This window comes from Manis pentadactyla, chromosome Y (genome assembly GCF_030020395.1).
Source record: "Manis pentadactyla isolate mManPen7 chromosome Y, mManPen7.hap1, whole genome shotgun sequence".
Taxonomy (NCBI): domain Eukaryota; kingdom Metazoa; phylum Chordata; class Mammalia; order Pholidota; family Manidae; genus Manis; species Manis pentadactyla.
The window spans coordinates 21,191,406-21,208,259 of record NC_080039.1 but is presented as its reverse complement, the minus strand read 5'-3'; the positions used below and the strand labels follow the sequence as shown (position 1 = coordinate 21,208,259).

Genomic DNA, 16,854 nt, shown 5'->3' with positions numbered 1-16,854 from the left:
AAAAGTCACGATGTACCCCACAGAAATACAAAGAATCACTACAGAATACTATGAAAATCTATATGCTAATAAGCTGGAAAACCTAGAAGAAATGGACAACTTCCTAGAAAAATACAACCTTCCAAGAGTGATCTAGGAAGAAACAGAAAACCTAAACAGACCACTTGCCAGCAATGAAAATTGAATCAGCAATGAAAAAACTACCCAAGAACAAAACCACTGGGCCAGATGAATACACCACTGAATTTTATCAGACATAAAGAGAAGACATAGTACCATTCCCCTTAAAGTTTTCCAAAAAGTAAAAGAGGAGGGAATACTCCCAAAGTCATTCTATGAAGCCAGCATCACTCTAATACCAAAACCAGGCCAACACCCCACAAAAAAAAGAAACTTACAGACCAATATCCCTGATCAATACAGATGCAGAAATACTCAATAAAGTATTAGCAAACCGAATTCAAAAATAAATCAAGAGGATCATACACCATGATCAAGTGGGATACATCTCAGAGATGCAAGGATGGTACAACATTTGAAAATCCATCAACATCATCAACCACATCAACAAAAAGAAGGACAAAAACCACTTGGTATCTCCACAGATGCTGAAAAAGCATCTGACAAAATTCAACATCCATTCATGGTAAAAACTCTCAACAAAATGGGTATAGAGGGCAAGTACCTTAACATAATAAAGGCCATATATGACAAACCCATAGCGAACGTCATACATAACAGTGAGAAGCTGAAAGCTTTTCCTCTAAGATCAAGAACAAGACAGAGATTCACATTCTCCCCACTGTTATTCAGAACAGTACTGGAGGTCCTAGCCAAGGCAATCAGACAAAACAAAGTAATACAAGGCAACCAGGCTGGTAAAGAAGAAGTCAAACTGTCACTATTTGCATATGACATAATATTGTACAAAAAAACCCCTAAAGAATCCACTCCAAAAATACTAGACAAATACCTAAATTCAGCAAAGTTGCAGGATACAAAATTAATACACAGAAATCCATGGCTTTCCTATACACTAGCCGAAAGAGAAATCAGGAAAACAATTCCATTCACAATTGCATCAAAAAGAATAAAATACCTAGGAATAAACCTAACCGAGGAAGTGAAAGACCTATGCCCTGAAAACTACAAGACAGTCTTAAGACAAATTAAAAAGGACACTAACAAATGGAAACTCATCCCATGCTCTTGGCTATGAAGAATTAATATTGTCAAAATGGCCATCCTGCATAAAGCAATATAGAATTTCAATGCAATGCCTATCAAAATACCAACAGCGTTCTTCAAAGAACTGAACAAATAGTTTTAAATTCATATGGAACCATAAAAGACCCAAAATAGCGAAAGTAATCCTGAGAAGAAAGAATAAAGCAGGGGGGAATCTTACTTCTCAACTTCAAACTCTACTACAGAGCCACAGTAATTAAGACAATTTGGTATTGGCACAAGAACAGACCCAAAGACCAATGGAACAGAATAGAGAGTCCAGACATTAACCCAAACATATATAGTCAATTAATATACAATAAAGGAGCCATGGACATACAATGGGGAAATTACAGCCTCATCAACAGCTGGTGTTGGCAAAACTAGACAGCTAGAGAATGAAACTGGATCATTGTCAACCCCATACACAAAAGTAAATTCAAAATGGATCAAAGACCTGAATGTAAGTCATGAGACCATAAAACTCTTAGAAAAACACATAGGCAAAAATCTCTTGGACATAAACATGAGCAACTTCTTCATGAACATCTTACCCTGGGCAAGGGAAACAAAAGCAAAAATGAACAAGTGGGACTACATCAGGCTGAAAAGCTTCTGTACATTAAAGGACACCATCAATAGAATAAAAAGGTATCCTACAGTATGGGAGAATATTCATAAATGACAGATCTGATAAAGGATTGACATCCAAAGTATATAAAGAGCACACCCACCTTAACAAAGAAAAGCAAATAATCCAATTAAAAAATGGTCAGAAGAGCTGAACAGTCAGTTCTCCAAAAAAGAAATTCAGATGGCCAACAGACACATTTGAAAAGATGCTCTGCATCACTAGTCATCAGAGAAATGAAAATTAAAAACAAAATGACATATCTCCTCACACCAGTAAGGATTGATGCTATCCAAAAGATAAACAAATGTTGGTGAGATTGTGGACAGAGGGGAACCCTCCTACACTGCTGGTGGGAATGTAAATTAGTTCAACCATTGTGGAAAGCAGTGTGGAGGTTACTCAAAAAACTCAAAATAGAAATACCATTTGACCCAGAAATCCCACTCCTAGGAATTTACTGTAAGAATGCAGGAGTCCAGTTTGAAAAAGACAGATGCACCCCAATGTTTATCACAGCACTATTTACAATAGCCAAGAAATGGAAACAACCTAAGTGTCCATCATCAGATGAATGGATAAAGAAGATGTGGTACATATACAGAGTGGGATATTATTCAGCCATAAGAAGAAAACAAATCCTACCATTTGAAACAACATGGATGGAGCTAGAGGGTATTATGCTCAGTGAACTAAGTCAGGCAGAGAAAGAGAAGTACCAAATGATTTCAATCATCTGTGGAGTATGAAAACAAAGAAAAAAACTGAAGGAGCAAAACAGCAGCAGACTCACAGAACCGAAGAATGGACTAACAGTTACCAAAGAGAAAGGGACTGGGGAGAATGGGTGGGAAGGGAGGGATAAGGTGGTGGAAAAAAGAAAGGGGGCATTATAATTAGCATGTATATTTTGGGGAGTGGCATGGGGAGGGCTGTACAACACAGAGAAGACAAGTAGCGATTCTACAGCATCTTACCACTACTGGCTGATGGACAGTGTCTGTAATGGGGCATGTGGGGGGAGCTTGGTGAATGGGGGAGTCTAGTAAACATAAAGTTCCTCATTTAATTGTAGAGTAATGATACCAAAAAAAAAGTCTTCACTTGGATGCTCTGCCTCAGTACAGCACAACCCAGATTAGATCTACCACTTCTCCAAAACCACTCTTCCTATATTAATCAGTGGCACCAGTTCTCCAAGTCGAAATTCTGGATGTCATCTGGTTTATCCATCCTTCCAAAAATGTAAGTTTATTATTTTTTTTAGTTATGAGAATGCTCAATTTTAAAAATCCAAACACTAAGTACACACAAGAAAAAAGTGAAAATTATCCTCCAACTATTCCTTTTATAGCTCTCACCTGTGGCAACAACTGAGCTAAAAATAGTGACTGATCTCTTTACATGGGGTATGTGCTCTCCAGTTCATCAGTCCCTATTGAGCCCAATGTCACTCAATGACATCCTCCTCTATGGGATCTGAGTCTGCAACCCCCTCTATACATACCGTTGAGTAATCAGTTTTCAACAATACATGTCGGATATATTTTGATATATGCCTTATTTGTTAGCTCATCTACATTTTGATCACTAAACAGTATGTAGTAGGTGCTCAATCAGTGTTTAGTTATTGACAAGCACGTCATTCAAAACTGAACTTCTGTCGGACTGTTTTATCACCTAACCCTTAAGGTGAAAGTGATAGTCTGTGTCTGAAGTGTACTTTGTCCTAATATAGCCCTTGTCAAGCTACATTTTAACTTTGTCTACCAATTAGAATGTGAATCACATAAAGAGAGTGACTCTGTCTTTCCTACAGGTAGATTAAGTAGCGAGCACATAAGTAAGTAGCTGGCTGGCATATATTATTCAATCAGTTCATGTACTGAGCAAAAACTCCATGGTTTGAAGAAGCTCACCATCACCTACAGTCACATATTTTCGTTAAGTTTCATCTAAGTGCCTGGGGCATTGGTGAGTTTTATATCTCATGGAAAACACTGATGGCTCAAAACCTCAAAAAGATATCCATTTGATTTTCATTTTCATCTCATTTTTTGTGCTTTCCAAAGTTAAAAAGTAAGTGTGCATTGCCTTTTCATCATTAAAATTAGCAAACTTTACAGAGTATGTACACTAAAGTATGTTTTTTTAAAAAAGGCAAAGTCACCTGACTGATTCTGCTATCAATGCTCAAAGCTATTTCATGCACTTAAATTTTAATAATGCTAACTAATATTGGATGGATAGACTGATGGAAAGAGGGAGGGAAAAAGGAGAAATACCCACCATTGTACTTAACACTGTTGGCCAGAATAAGGTTGACATCATCCAGAAAGCTGACCCGACCCTGATACTTGTGCTTGGAGATATTCTGTGATTAAAAGAATCAGAGACTCAGATATGCATACAAAGTTACTTGATTCCAAAAAGACATTTTAGAACAAACCACTCACCTTACGTATAGTCTCTAAATCCATTGGACTCACAATCACTTTGTAATAATCTGGAACGAACTTCTTATTAACTGGGTGATGAAATGGCCACGACTAGTTAAAAGAAAGCATGAGAAATAATTAAATGAAAAATCGTTCTTTATACCAGAAATTCTCAACCTAATCACTAATATTCCTAAGAGTCTGACAAAAGCTATGAACTCTCTCCCCAGAAAGACATAATCACCCAACTCTCTCCTCAGAAAGACATAATCACATAAAACTTTGCATATAATTTAAGGGATTCATGGAATCCTTTAAAGGTTCCTATGCTCTGATAGGGTAAGATCTCCTGCTCTATACTTACAATTAAAATTTCTTATCCCCAGCTCCATCCAGACGTTTTATAGCATTGCACATATGTAACATATGCCTACAACTGTCATTTGTCGTGAAGCACCTTTAAATTCAAAGCCTCCCACTAGCTGGCATCCTAATCTCTCTACAGAGCTACTCAGGAACATTGAAATACTGAATGACAACAACAGGCAGAATAAGCGTCTATATCTATAGGGTTCTCGGCCTCTTTGATTTCAATCTTTCAATGATAATGCCTCACACAGCAAAAAGGTTGGTTTTTAAAATTATATCACTTTGAATCGATAAATACCACCCTCCAGACTCCCCAACATACATAATATATGCAAATCCTATTGTTTTCCTTCCCCCTTTACTATATTCACAATATTTAGCATGAAGACAACTTACATCTGCAACTGCCATCATTTTCTGGGTGACAATGTTGTCTAGAATGAAAGAAAATGCCACTTGGTCATCATCATCCAGCAAGGGGTTGATAGCTTTCTCTAAACGAGCCAATTTTTCTTCTTTCTGACAGAAAACAAAGCAAAAGGAAAGACAGCAGCTTTCCTGAGGTGTGATCACCACAAAAAATTGAGGAGAATTTACAGTTCAGTTGTCCATTTCCCTTGAGCAAGAAAGTCTAATTGAATTGTCAGCTACTCAGTTCCAGGCAAAAAGTCCAGATAAATGATACTCCAGTAAAAGATCAAAGAGAGATATCAACCAATACATCCAAAAGCATAAAAGGGATATACCAACCACTCTCTTAGGTATTCTATCTTCTATTCCTATAGATCACCAAAAATATACATTCCTGGGTCTCAACAGCTTAGCTCCCACAACAAAAACACCTTGACCAAGTTAGATTTTAATATCATGTTCTTTCTGCTACAACACTATTGCTGAAAGCACTGAACACTTTATTGGTGATTACTGACTTCTCTATAAGGGAATCTAACCTAATGCACTGATTTAAGACTATACTAGGAAAAAATTGTTCTAATTATTCCTCATCCTCACAAACACAGTATTTTCAGGTTTATTTTTTTTTTAATTTTAGCTTCAGATACGTATGTTGGTTTAAATTTACATTTTCCCAGTGATCAAGTTGAGAATCTTCTCATGTTTATCGATCATTTGGTAATCCTCTTTTATGAGATGTCTACTTCATATTAACATCATTATCAATTGTATATTTTTATAAGCTTGTAAGGTGACTTTTTCTTTTTTTTGGTAAGAAGATGGAATATAGACACATTATCTTTTAAAAATTAAAATTCCTCCCTACCAGAACTGTCTCTTAGCTCCAGCTGACTTCCTGGGAAGTCATTTTCCTTGGCCCTTTTTGAAGAGTTATGTGGGTTCTAGATTTTAATCCTAGCTCTACTATTTAGTAGTCATGGTGCCCAGGACAAGTCATTTTCTTCTATGAACTTCAGTTTTTCCATCTACAAAAAAGGATTGTATTTTATGATTTCTAAGGTCCCTTCCAGACTCTAACATACTGAAGATACGCTACTCCCACACTCCTCTACTCCTCTTTCTGTTAGTGCCCTACTTCCTCAACCCTCCTCCCACCACCTTCAAATTATACTGCCTTTCTCTCATTTTAAATGTTTTACCTCTTTGAATTTTTCATCACAGAGATCCAGCATGGATTGAGAGATCTGGGTCAGTGAGTGCTTTGGACCTAAATTACAGCAGAACATTATGAGAGGGGACCATTAAGATTAGGAGACAAGAGCTACCAATACCTCTTCAGACTTATAACACATTTCCTCAAGCACCTAATACAACTATGTGCCAGGCACCAGCCTTGCTGCTGAGTCAGACAGGTATACTAGTCTTAGCTCCATTTTTCAGGGCTTAACACAGCAGGTCCACACTGTGTATGAATAAACTAATTTTAACTCTTCCTTATTTGTGTATCTCCACACACAGTACTACTACTATTAATACTGCTGCCTTTAATACCTTGTAAATGATACTATAGACAGGGAATGACAATCTGCTGAAATATGGCTGAGAAGATCATTGCATGATTTATATCTTTCCATACTTAGCATATAAAATTTGTGATTGCAATTTTCATTTACAGAACTCCTGGTTTATGATGTCCTCCCAAAATATGGCTAATCCAAACAAAGCCTTTGCCACACAACAATCCCTGTCCCATCTCAGACTGTTATTTTAGTTTCCTTGAACTCCTTTAGGAAAATCCTTGAATGATCTTCTACACTCCTCCTCCTTACAGTTGCCCAAATTTAAGCAAATTTAGTGTAAGATGGTGATATCAGTGGATACATGGCAGCTGAAGTCATGAGAAAGAAAGAGATAGGAAATGATTACATAAAGTCCCCCCAGAAGAGGGAGAGGATTGAGGAGGAACAAGTGGTCAACAGTGCTAAATGAACTTTAAAAGTTCAAGAAAGTTATTCTTAGCACATGATAAAATGTTCGACAGCAAAGAAAAATACTGTATGATCTCACTTCTATGTGGGATCCAAAAAAATCAACACCACCACTACCAAAAATCCAAACTCACAGAAAAAGAGATCAGACTTATCAGAGGTGGGGTTGGGCAACAGAGTTATAGGAAGGTGGTCAAAAGGCACAAACTTCCAGTTATAAGATAAATTAAGGACAAGGGACATAATGTATAACATGATGACTATAATTAACACTGCTGTATGGATATATAGGAAAGTTGTTAAGTATATTTTAAGAGTTCTCATCAAAATGAAGCAAAATTTTTCTCCTTTTATTGCACCTGTGTAAGATGGCGGATGCTAACTAAACTTACTGTGGTAATCATTTGACAACACATGTTAAGTCAAATTAATATGCTACACACTGAAACTTACACAGTGCTGTATGTCAATTCTACTTCAAAGACAGAGGGATAAAAGGATGCTCAACATCATTAGTCACTAAGGAAATGCAAATGAATACAACAGTAAGATACCACTTTGTATCCACAAGGTGGTTAAAATAAAAAAGATGGACAATAAATAACAAGTACTGACAAAAAATGTGGAGAAATTGGAACTCTTACTACACACTGGGATTGTAAAACAGTGCAGTTGCTCTGGAGAAACAATCTGGCAGTTCAAAAGCTAAACATAGAGTTACCATCTGTTACAAGCAATTCCACTCCTAGATATTTATCCAAGATAAATTAAAACAAATATCCACATAATAGTTTGTATATAAATGTTCACAGCAGCATATCTGTATTAACCAAAAAGCACAAACAACCTGGTGTCCATAAACTGATGAACAGATTTTTTAAAAACAGGGTCTCTGCACAAAGGAATATCATGTGGTAATAAAAAGAGGTAATAAATACTGATACATGCTACAACATGTACAACACACATTAAAACTGACCAGTTTAAGTGGGTGAATTATATAGCGTACAAATTATATCTCAATAAAGCTGTTAAAATAAAAGGTATTTCTGAAATAGGCCATCTGATCCACCCACAGTTAGGAGGCTGCTAGTACTTCTGCAGAAGGCCACTGCAGAGTTGTGAGGTACACATGGGAAATGAGTAAGTGGAGGAGTATATGGAGCATGGTGGTCAAGAGCATAGGCTTTACATAAGATATACTTGTACTCACATCTCTGCTACTTTTTAGCAGTATGACCACCACCTTGGTCTGAGGAACAAAGAAGATTGAGCGAGAGAGGGATGTAAGGCTGTAAGACAGTCCTAACTTTAAAATTTTCTTATATTTTTTTTACTAACATCTCCACCTAAATGACCCACAGATACCTCAAACTCCGTATTTTCAAAGTCAATAAATAGCTTTCCGTTCCCCTTCCAATCTGATTTTTGTTTTAAGTATTTATCCTTGCAACTTGAATGACAGTTGGACCTAACAAAGTTATTCTTCCCTTGTCTATGTGTCTGGCACTCTGCTAGGTCCTGGGGATACAAAGATGAGTAAGACATGGTCTCTCTAGGAGGACACAAAGTGGTGGGAGAATCAGACATATAAGTAATTATATATAACATAACAATACATAAAAACATAGATTTAATTGTGCTGGAGAGAAAGGACAGAAAAATGGATACATTAGGCAATTTGAGTAACTCTTTTTGAAGAGATGATATGAACTGGTCTGGAAATATGAATGGAAATTTACCACTGAAAAGGAAGAAAGGACACTCCAAGAGCAAAGACTGTACAAAGACATGAAGAAATAGCATAGGATATTTAGTGAAATATATGTTGAGTGTGGCAGGAGTCTACAGTAGTTGTGTGATCCAGTCACAGGTGATGAGACTAGATAAATGGGTTAGGCCTGCTTGTGAAAGGTCTTCAAATCTAGGTACTACTACTGTCTCAGTTGTACAGATGAGAAAACTGAGGAGATTAAATAACTTGTCTGAGGTAACTCAGTTAATAAGCGGCAGAGCCATTACTCATACTCTGGCTGTACTCTTAATCCCTACGTTTATACATGAACCTATGGTCAAGGACACAACTAGAAACTAGGAAATTTTATCCTTTACATGCAGAAGCTATATTTTTACCCTCTTTTAAGACTCAGAAAACAGATTTCCTCCTCCTTGCCTCCCCAGCTTTTGAGCAAAATGGACATATAAATGCCCCTACGTTAAAAGATCTGTAGATCAAATCAAAGATTCACATACAGAAAATATGGTCACAAGCGCAGTTTCTAAACAGGTTCCATCCACACAGAGTCTCTCTCCCTTCTGCTTACTTAGGCCCACTTCTTCCCCCACTACTCACCATGAAATTCTTTCATTTCAACAGACACACTCCAAATTATACAGAGGGTGCATTAGAAAGTGGGAATAAGCAGCAACACTACTTGTGACTTCAATGGGGTGTGAGGGAGGACTTGATGATACGGGTAAATGTAGTGATAACCACATTGTTTTTCATGTGAAACCTTCATAAGAGAGTTTATCAATGACCCCTTAATAAAACAAAAATCTCAGGCCTGTCCTGAGAATTACAGTATGTAAGTCAATAGATATAAAGTGCTTAACACAGTGCATGGCACTTAGAAAATGTTAAATAAATGTTAGCTATTTATTAGTCTCTTCTAAAAAATAGTAGTATTTATTAAATGACTAAAACATGTATACATGATTTTCATAACCCCAAAAAGCCTCAATACATTGTGTGTCCTTTCAGTGTCCAAGCTAGTCTGAATTTAGGACTATTAAGGGATAAATAAGGATCTGAAAGGTGACCTTTGTAGTCAAGGATCAGGTGATTCTTACCATTGTAGATTGCACTGTTTTTTACAATTAGTTCCAAATGGTCTCTGAACTCTTTCCGAGATGGGTAATGGTGTTTACACACATTTTCACGGAGTGTTTGTAAATCCATTGGTCGAGTGATAATTTTGTAGTAGTCCTTGACAACCTTTCCATTGACTGGAGTGTGGAAAGGGTATGTCTGTGCAAACAAAATCCAGCACCATTAATGAGCAAAGAACACTTGCCAGAGCCAATTCCTGAAAACTCACATTTTACCTGTCTAAGTGGCTATCAACTCTCAAAGGAATCTTTCTAAATGGAACAGGTCTGACTTCCTCTTTAACTAAATTGTTAAAAGAAAAAACGAAACAACTATATACAGAAAAATTAGGAGGTCCAGGCAGGTATGACTCTATCTACTTCCCTGTACCTGTAATCATACACACAAGAAAGGGCCTTGCAATCCCTACTGTAGATAGGTATGCAATGAACTCACATTTGGAAGCTCTCTCATGTCACTGATGATACACTCCAAGATGGAGGACAATGTCACCATGGGGTCTGTCTGGCGCCGGTGAATGAACTTAGGAGGTCTCTACAGAGAAACATGAAATACGAATGCTACTTTTTTAATGTTTAATTTTGGTATCATTAATGTACAATTACATGAGCAATATTATGGTTACTACACTACCACCATCATCAAGTCCCCACCACATACCCCACTACAGTCACTGTCCATCAGAGTATCAAGATGCTATAGAATCACTACTTGTCATCTCTGTGTTGTACTGCCTTCCTCATGATCCCCCCTATATTATGTGTGCCTATCATAATGCCCCTTTTTTGCTCATATCCCTCCTTTCCCAACCATCCTCCCCAATCTCTTTCTCTTTGGTAACTGTTACTCAATTCTTTGGTTCTGTGACTCTGATGCTGTTTTGTTCCTTCAGTTTTTTCTTTTATCTTGTACTCCACAGATGAGGGAAGTCATTTGATATGTCTTTCTCTGCCTGGCTTATTTCACTGAGCATAATACCCTCTCGCTCCATCCATGTTATTGCAAACGGTAAGAATTTATTTTCCTCTTAAGGATTTATTCTTAACACAATAATATTCCATTGTGTATATGTACTACATCTTCTTTATGCACTCATATACTGATGGGACACTTCAGTTGCTTCCATTTCTTGGCTATTGTAAATAGTGCTGTGATATAGGGGTGCATCTGTCTTTTTCAAACTGTGCTGATGCATTCTTAGGGTAAATTCCTAGAAGTGGAATTCCAGGGTCAAATGGTATTTCTATTTTGAGTTTTTTGAGGAATATCCATACTACTTTCCACAATGGAAACTAATTTATATCCCCACCAGCAGTGTTGGAGGGAGGGTTACCCTTTCTCCATATACTCGCCAACATTTGTTGTTGTTTACCTTTTGGATGGTGGCTAACCCAACTGGTGTGAGGAGAAATGTCATTGTGGTTTTAATTTTCATTTCTCTGATGATTAGCGATTTGGAGCATCTTTTCATGTGCCTGTTGGCCATCTCAATTTCTTTTCTGGAGAACTGACTGTCGGCTCCACTGACCATTTTCTAATTGGATTATTTGCTTTTTGTTTGTTAAGGTATGTGAGCTCTTTATATATTTTTGATGTCAATCCTTTACCGGATATGTCATTTATGAATATATTCTCCCATACTGCAGGGTACCTTTTTTCTATTGATGGTTTCCTTTACTGTACATAAGTTTCTCAGCTTGATAAAGTCCCACTCATTCATTTTTGCTGTTGTTTCCCTTGCCCAGGAGACATGTTCATGAAGAAGTTGCTCATGTTTATGTCCAAGAGATTTTTGCCTATGTTATTTTCTAAGAGTTTTATGATTTCATGACTTACATTCAGGTTTTTGATCCATTTCAAATTTACTTTTGTGTATGGGGTTAGACAATGATCCAGTTTCATTCTCTTACATGTAGCTGTCTGGTTTTGTCAACACCAGCTGTTGAAGAGGCTGTCATTTCCCCATTGTATGTCCATGGCTCCTTTATTGTATATAAATTGACCACATATTTTTGGGTTAATATCTGGATTCTCTCTTCTGTTCCACTGGTCTATGAGTCTGCTCTTGGGCCAGTACCAAATTGTCTATATTATTGTGGCTTTGTAGAAGAGATTGAGGTTGGGAAGTGAAATCCCCTCTACTTTATTCTTCCTTCTCAGGACTGCTTTGGCATTCAGGGTCTTTTGTGGTTCCACTTGAATTTTAAAACTTTGTTCAAGTTCGTTGAAGAATGCTGTTGGTATTTTGATAGGGAATGCATTGAATCTGTAATTGCTTTATGCAGGATGGCCATTTTAACAATATTAATTCTTCCTAACCAAGAGCATAGGATGAATTTCCATTTGTTAGTGTCCTCTTTAATTTCTCTTAGGAGTATTTTGTAGTTTTCAGGGTATAGGGCATAGATCTTTCACTTGGTTAGGTTTTTCTTAGCAATTTTATTCTTTTTGATGCAGTTGTGAAAGGAAATGTTTTTCTGATTTCTCTTTTGGCTAGCTCATCATTAGTGTATAGGAAAGCAACAGATTGCTGTATATTAATTTTGCACTTCACAAATTTTCTGAATTCATATATTACATCTAGTAGTTTTGGAGTGGAGTCCTTAGGGTTTTTGATTTACGATAGCATGTCATCTGCAAATAGTGACAGTTTAACTTCTTCCTTAACAATCTGGATGTGCTTTATTTGTTTTTTCTGATTGCTGTGACTAGGATATCTAGTACTATGTTGACTAACAGTGGGGAGAGTGGGCATCGCTGTCTTGTTGCCAATCTTACATGAAAAGCTTTCAGTTTCTCATTTTTAAGTACAATGTTGGCTGAGTTTCTGTCATATATGGCCTTTATTATGTTGAGGTATTTGCCCTCTATACACATTTTGTTGAGAGCTTTTATCATGAATGGATGTTGAAAATTTTTGAATGCTTTTCAGCATCTATGCAGATGATCGTGTGGTTTTTGTCCTTCATTTTGTTGATTTGGTGTATGATGTTGATGGCTTTTCGAATGTTGTACCATCCTTGCATCCCTGAGATGAATCCCACTTGATCATGGTGTACGATCCTCTTGATGAATTTTTTAATTTGGTTTGCTAATATTTTGTTGAGTATTTTTGCATCTATGTTCATCAGGGATATTGGTCTGTAATTTCCTTTTTTTTTTGAGGGGTGTTTGACTGGTTTTGGTATTAGACTGATGCCGGCTTCATAAGATGAGTTTTGCAATATTACCTCCTTTTCTATTTTTTTGAAAACTTTAAGGAGAATGGGTATTATGTCTTCTCTAAAAGCCTGATAAAATTCAGCAGTGAATCCATCTGGCCTGTGGCTTTTGTTCTTGTGTACTTTTTTTATTACCGATTCAATTTCATTGCTGGTAATTGGTCTGTTTAGATTTTCTGTTTCTTGCTGGATCATTCTTGGAAGGTTGTATTTTTCTAGGAAGTTGTCCATTTCTTCTAGGTTTTCCAGCTTGTTGGCATATGGGTTTTCATACAATTCTCTAATAATTATTTGTATTTCTGTGGGGGACGTCATGATTTTTCCTTTCTCATTTCTGATTCTGTTTATGTGTGTATATTCTCTTTTTCTCTTAATAAATTTGGCTAGGGGTTTATCTGTTTTGTTCATTTTCTCAAAGAACCAGCTCTTGTTTCCACTGATTCTTTCTACTGTTTTATTTTTCTCAATTTTATTTATTTCTGCTTTACTCTTTATCATATCCCTCCTTCTGTTGACATTGGGCCTCATTTGTTCTTCTTTATCCAATTTCAATAATTGTGACTTTAGACTATTCATTTGGGATTGTTCTTCCTTCTTTAAATAGGCCTGGATTGCTATACACTTTCCTCTTAGAACTGCCTTCACTGCATCTCACAGAATTCTGGGCATTGTGATGTTGTTTTCATTTGTCTCCATATATTGCTTGATCTCTGTTTTAATTTGGTCATTGATCCATCGATTATTAAGGAGCACATTGTTAAGTATCCATGTGTTTGTGAGCCTTTTTGTTTTCTTTGTACAATTTACTTCTGGTCTTATATCTTTGTGATCTGAGGAAGTTGGTTGGTAGAATTTCAATCTTTCTGAATTTACTGAGGCTCTTTTTATGGCCTTGTATGTAGTCTATTCTGGAAAATATTCCATGTGCACTTGAGAAGAACATGTATTCCCCTGTTGCTTTTGGGTGTAGAGTTCTGTAGTTGTCTGTTAGTTACATCTGTTCTAGTGTGTTGTTCAGTGCCTCTGTGTCCTTACTTATTTTCTGTCTGGCTGATCTGTCCTTTGGAGCTAGTGGTTTGTTGAAGTCTCCTAAAATGAATGCATTGCATTCTATTCCTTCCTTAATTCTGTTAGTATTTGTTTCACATATGTCAGTGCTCCTGTGTTGGGTGCATATATATTTATAATGGTTACATCCTCCTGTTGAACTGCCCCCTTTATCATTATGTAATGTCCTTCTTTTTCTCGTGACCCTTTTTGTTTTGAAGTCTATTTTGTCTGATACAAGTACTGCAACACCTGCTTTTTTCTCCCTATTGTTTGCATGAAATAACTTTTTCCACCCCTTCACTTTTAGTCTGTATATGTCTTTGGGTTTGAGGTGAGTCTCTTGTAAGCAGTATATAGATGGGTCATGCTCTTTTTTCCATTCTATTACTCTGTGTCTTTTGATTGGTGCATTCAGACCATTTACATTTAGGGTGATTATCGGTAGATATGTACTTACTGTCATTGCAGGCTTTGGATTCATGCTTACCAAAAGTTCGAGGATAGCTTCTTTACTATCTAACCATCTAAATTTAACTCAATTGTGCTATTATAAACACATTCTGATGATTCTTTATTTCTCACCCTTCTTATTCTGTCTCCTCCATTCTTTATATGTTAGGTGTTTTATTCAGTGCTCCTTTGTGTTTTCCTTGACTGATTTTGTATATAGCTGATTTATTTTTTGCCTTTTGTTTGTATTTGGTTGGCCTGCTATCTTTGCTGTGATTTTATTTTCTCTGGTGACCTGTATTTAGCCTTAGGAGTACTTCCATCTAGAGCAGTCCCTTTAAAATATCCTGTAGAGGTGATCTGTGGGAGGCAAATTCCCTCAACTTTTGCTTGTCTGGAAATTGTTTAATCCCTCCTTCAAATTTTAATGATAATCATGTTGGATACAGGATTCTTGGTTCAAGGCTCTTCTGTTTTATTGCATTAAATATATCATGCCATTCTTTTCTGGCCTGTAAGGTTTCTGTTGAGAAGTCTGATGATAGCCTGATGTGTTTTCCTTTTTAGGTGACCATTTTTCCCTCTCTGGCTGCATTTAATACTCTGTCCTTGTATTTGTTCTTTGCCATTTTAATTATTATATGTCTTGATGTTGTCCTCCTTGGGTCTCCTGTGTTGGGAGATCTGTGGGTTTCCGTGGTCTGAGAGACTATTTTCTTCCCCAGCTTGGAGAAGTTTTCAGCAATTACTTCTTCAAAGCCACTTTCTATCCCTTTTTCTCTCTCTTCTTCTCTGGTACCTCTATAATGCGAATATTATTCCATTTGGATTGGACACACAGTTCTCTTAACATTCTTTCATTCCTAAAGATCCTTTTATCTTTCTCTGGCTCAGCTTCTCTGTATTCCTGTTCTCTTATTTCTAGTCCATTAACAGTCTCTTGCACCTCATCCAGTCTCCTCTTTACATCCTTCTTTTTATTGTTTTGTTTTTATTATCTCCCTCCAGACTTCATCACTTAGCTCTTGCATATTTCTCTGCAGTTCCATCTGCATGGTTATGACTTTTGTTTTTAATCCTTTTCCAGGAAGATTGGTTATATCTTTCTTGCCAGGCCCTCTCTCTGGCAATGTTTGAGTGATTTTGGACTGGACCAGGTTCTTTTGGCTTTTCATGGCAAGAGAAGTGATCACTGGCAAGTGGCACATGTGTCAGCTGAGAGAACATAGTCCATTTCCTCTTTGCTGGTAACCTTGCCTTCTCCGATGCCTGTGCCAGTTAACCACACACAGGGAACCATCTCTGGGTTAATACCCTGAGCTGCTGTGCTTAGTGTGGCCATTGGGATAGCCCAGGGCACTGCCAGGGGTTGCAAGCACATGGCATGTTCTCCTATGAGAACAGCACCCCTTCGTCCCTTCTGGACTTTGCGCCAGTTTCCTCTGTCTCTGGTGCAAAGCCTTGGGGTCTGGCCCGGTTAGCTGCATGCTGGCAGAAGACTCTGTGTGGGTTTCTGTGGATGGGGCTGCTTCACAGCTGGTCTGCAGCAATTTCCTAGCAGTGAGCTGTTTCCTTGCATTGCCAGTGGAGGGTAACAAACGGCAGCTTGCTTATTGACATGATGGGCTTCAGAACTGCATTGCCACCCAGTGGATTAGGGTGTCTGACGTTCCTTAAGATTCCCAGTCTGCTTGGATGCATGTGCTGGGACAATTTTGTCTACCCGTTAAACCACTGTCTCTTTAAAACTTGTAAAGCACCTACTTTTCTTTTGTCCTAGGAGAGCTGGCTGTGTGGACCTGCTCACAGACTCTGTCTCAGACTTTACTTTTCCATTTCTCTAATATCCAGTACACCATGCAATGTTTGTCTGTGCTCCCGGTGCAGATTACTAGGGCTGGTTATTTAGCAGCCCTGTGCTTCCACTCCCTCCCCACTCTGATTCTTTTCCTCCTACCAGTGAGCTGGGGTTGGGGGAGTGCTCAGATCCCGCCAGGTCACGGCTTTGAATCTTACCCTTTTCGTGAGATGCTGAGCTCTCGCAGATGTAGATGTAACCTGGATGTTGTACTATATCTTCTGGTCTCTCTTTTAGGAATAGTTGTATTTGCTGTATTTTGAAAATATATATGGTTTTGGGAGGATATTTCCACCGCTCTACTCATGATGCCAT

At 37.6% G+C, this 16,854-nt stretch overlaps 1 protein-coding gene across 1 annotated transcript in view; it reads right to left on the bottom strand.

The window, feature by feature from the left end:
- The window catches only part of LOC130682205 (transcription initiation factor TFIID subunit 1-like), a 144,453-nt gene that overhangs the window by 21,271 nt on the left and 106,328 nt on the right, over positions 1 to 16,854 (bottom strand). Inside the window, exons 27-32 of the mRNA XM_057496335.1 lie at positions 10,396 to 10,494; positions 9,921 to 10,098; positions 6,279 to 6,346; positions 5,062 to 5,184; positions 4,315 to 4,407; positions 4,148 to 4,232 (exon numbers count right to left, since the gene is read on the bottom strand). Of these exons, the coding sequence (XP_057352318.1) occupies positions 4,148 to 4,232; positions 4,315 to 4,407; positions 5,062 to 5,184; positions 6,279 to 6,346; positions 9,921 to 10,098; positions 10,396 to 10,494 (646 nt within the window). The remainder of the gene's footprint in view (positions 1 to 4,147; positions 4,233 to 4,314; positions 4,408 to 5,061; positions 5,185 to 6,278; positions 6,347 to 9,920; positions 10,099 to 10,395; positions 10,495 to 16,854) is intronic.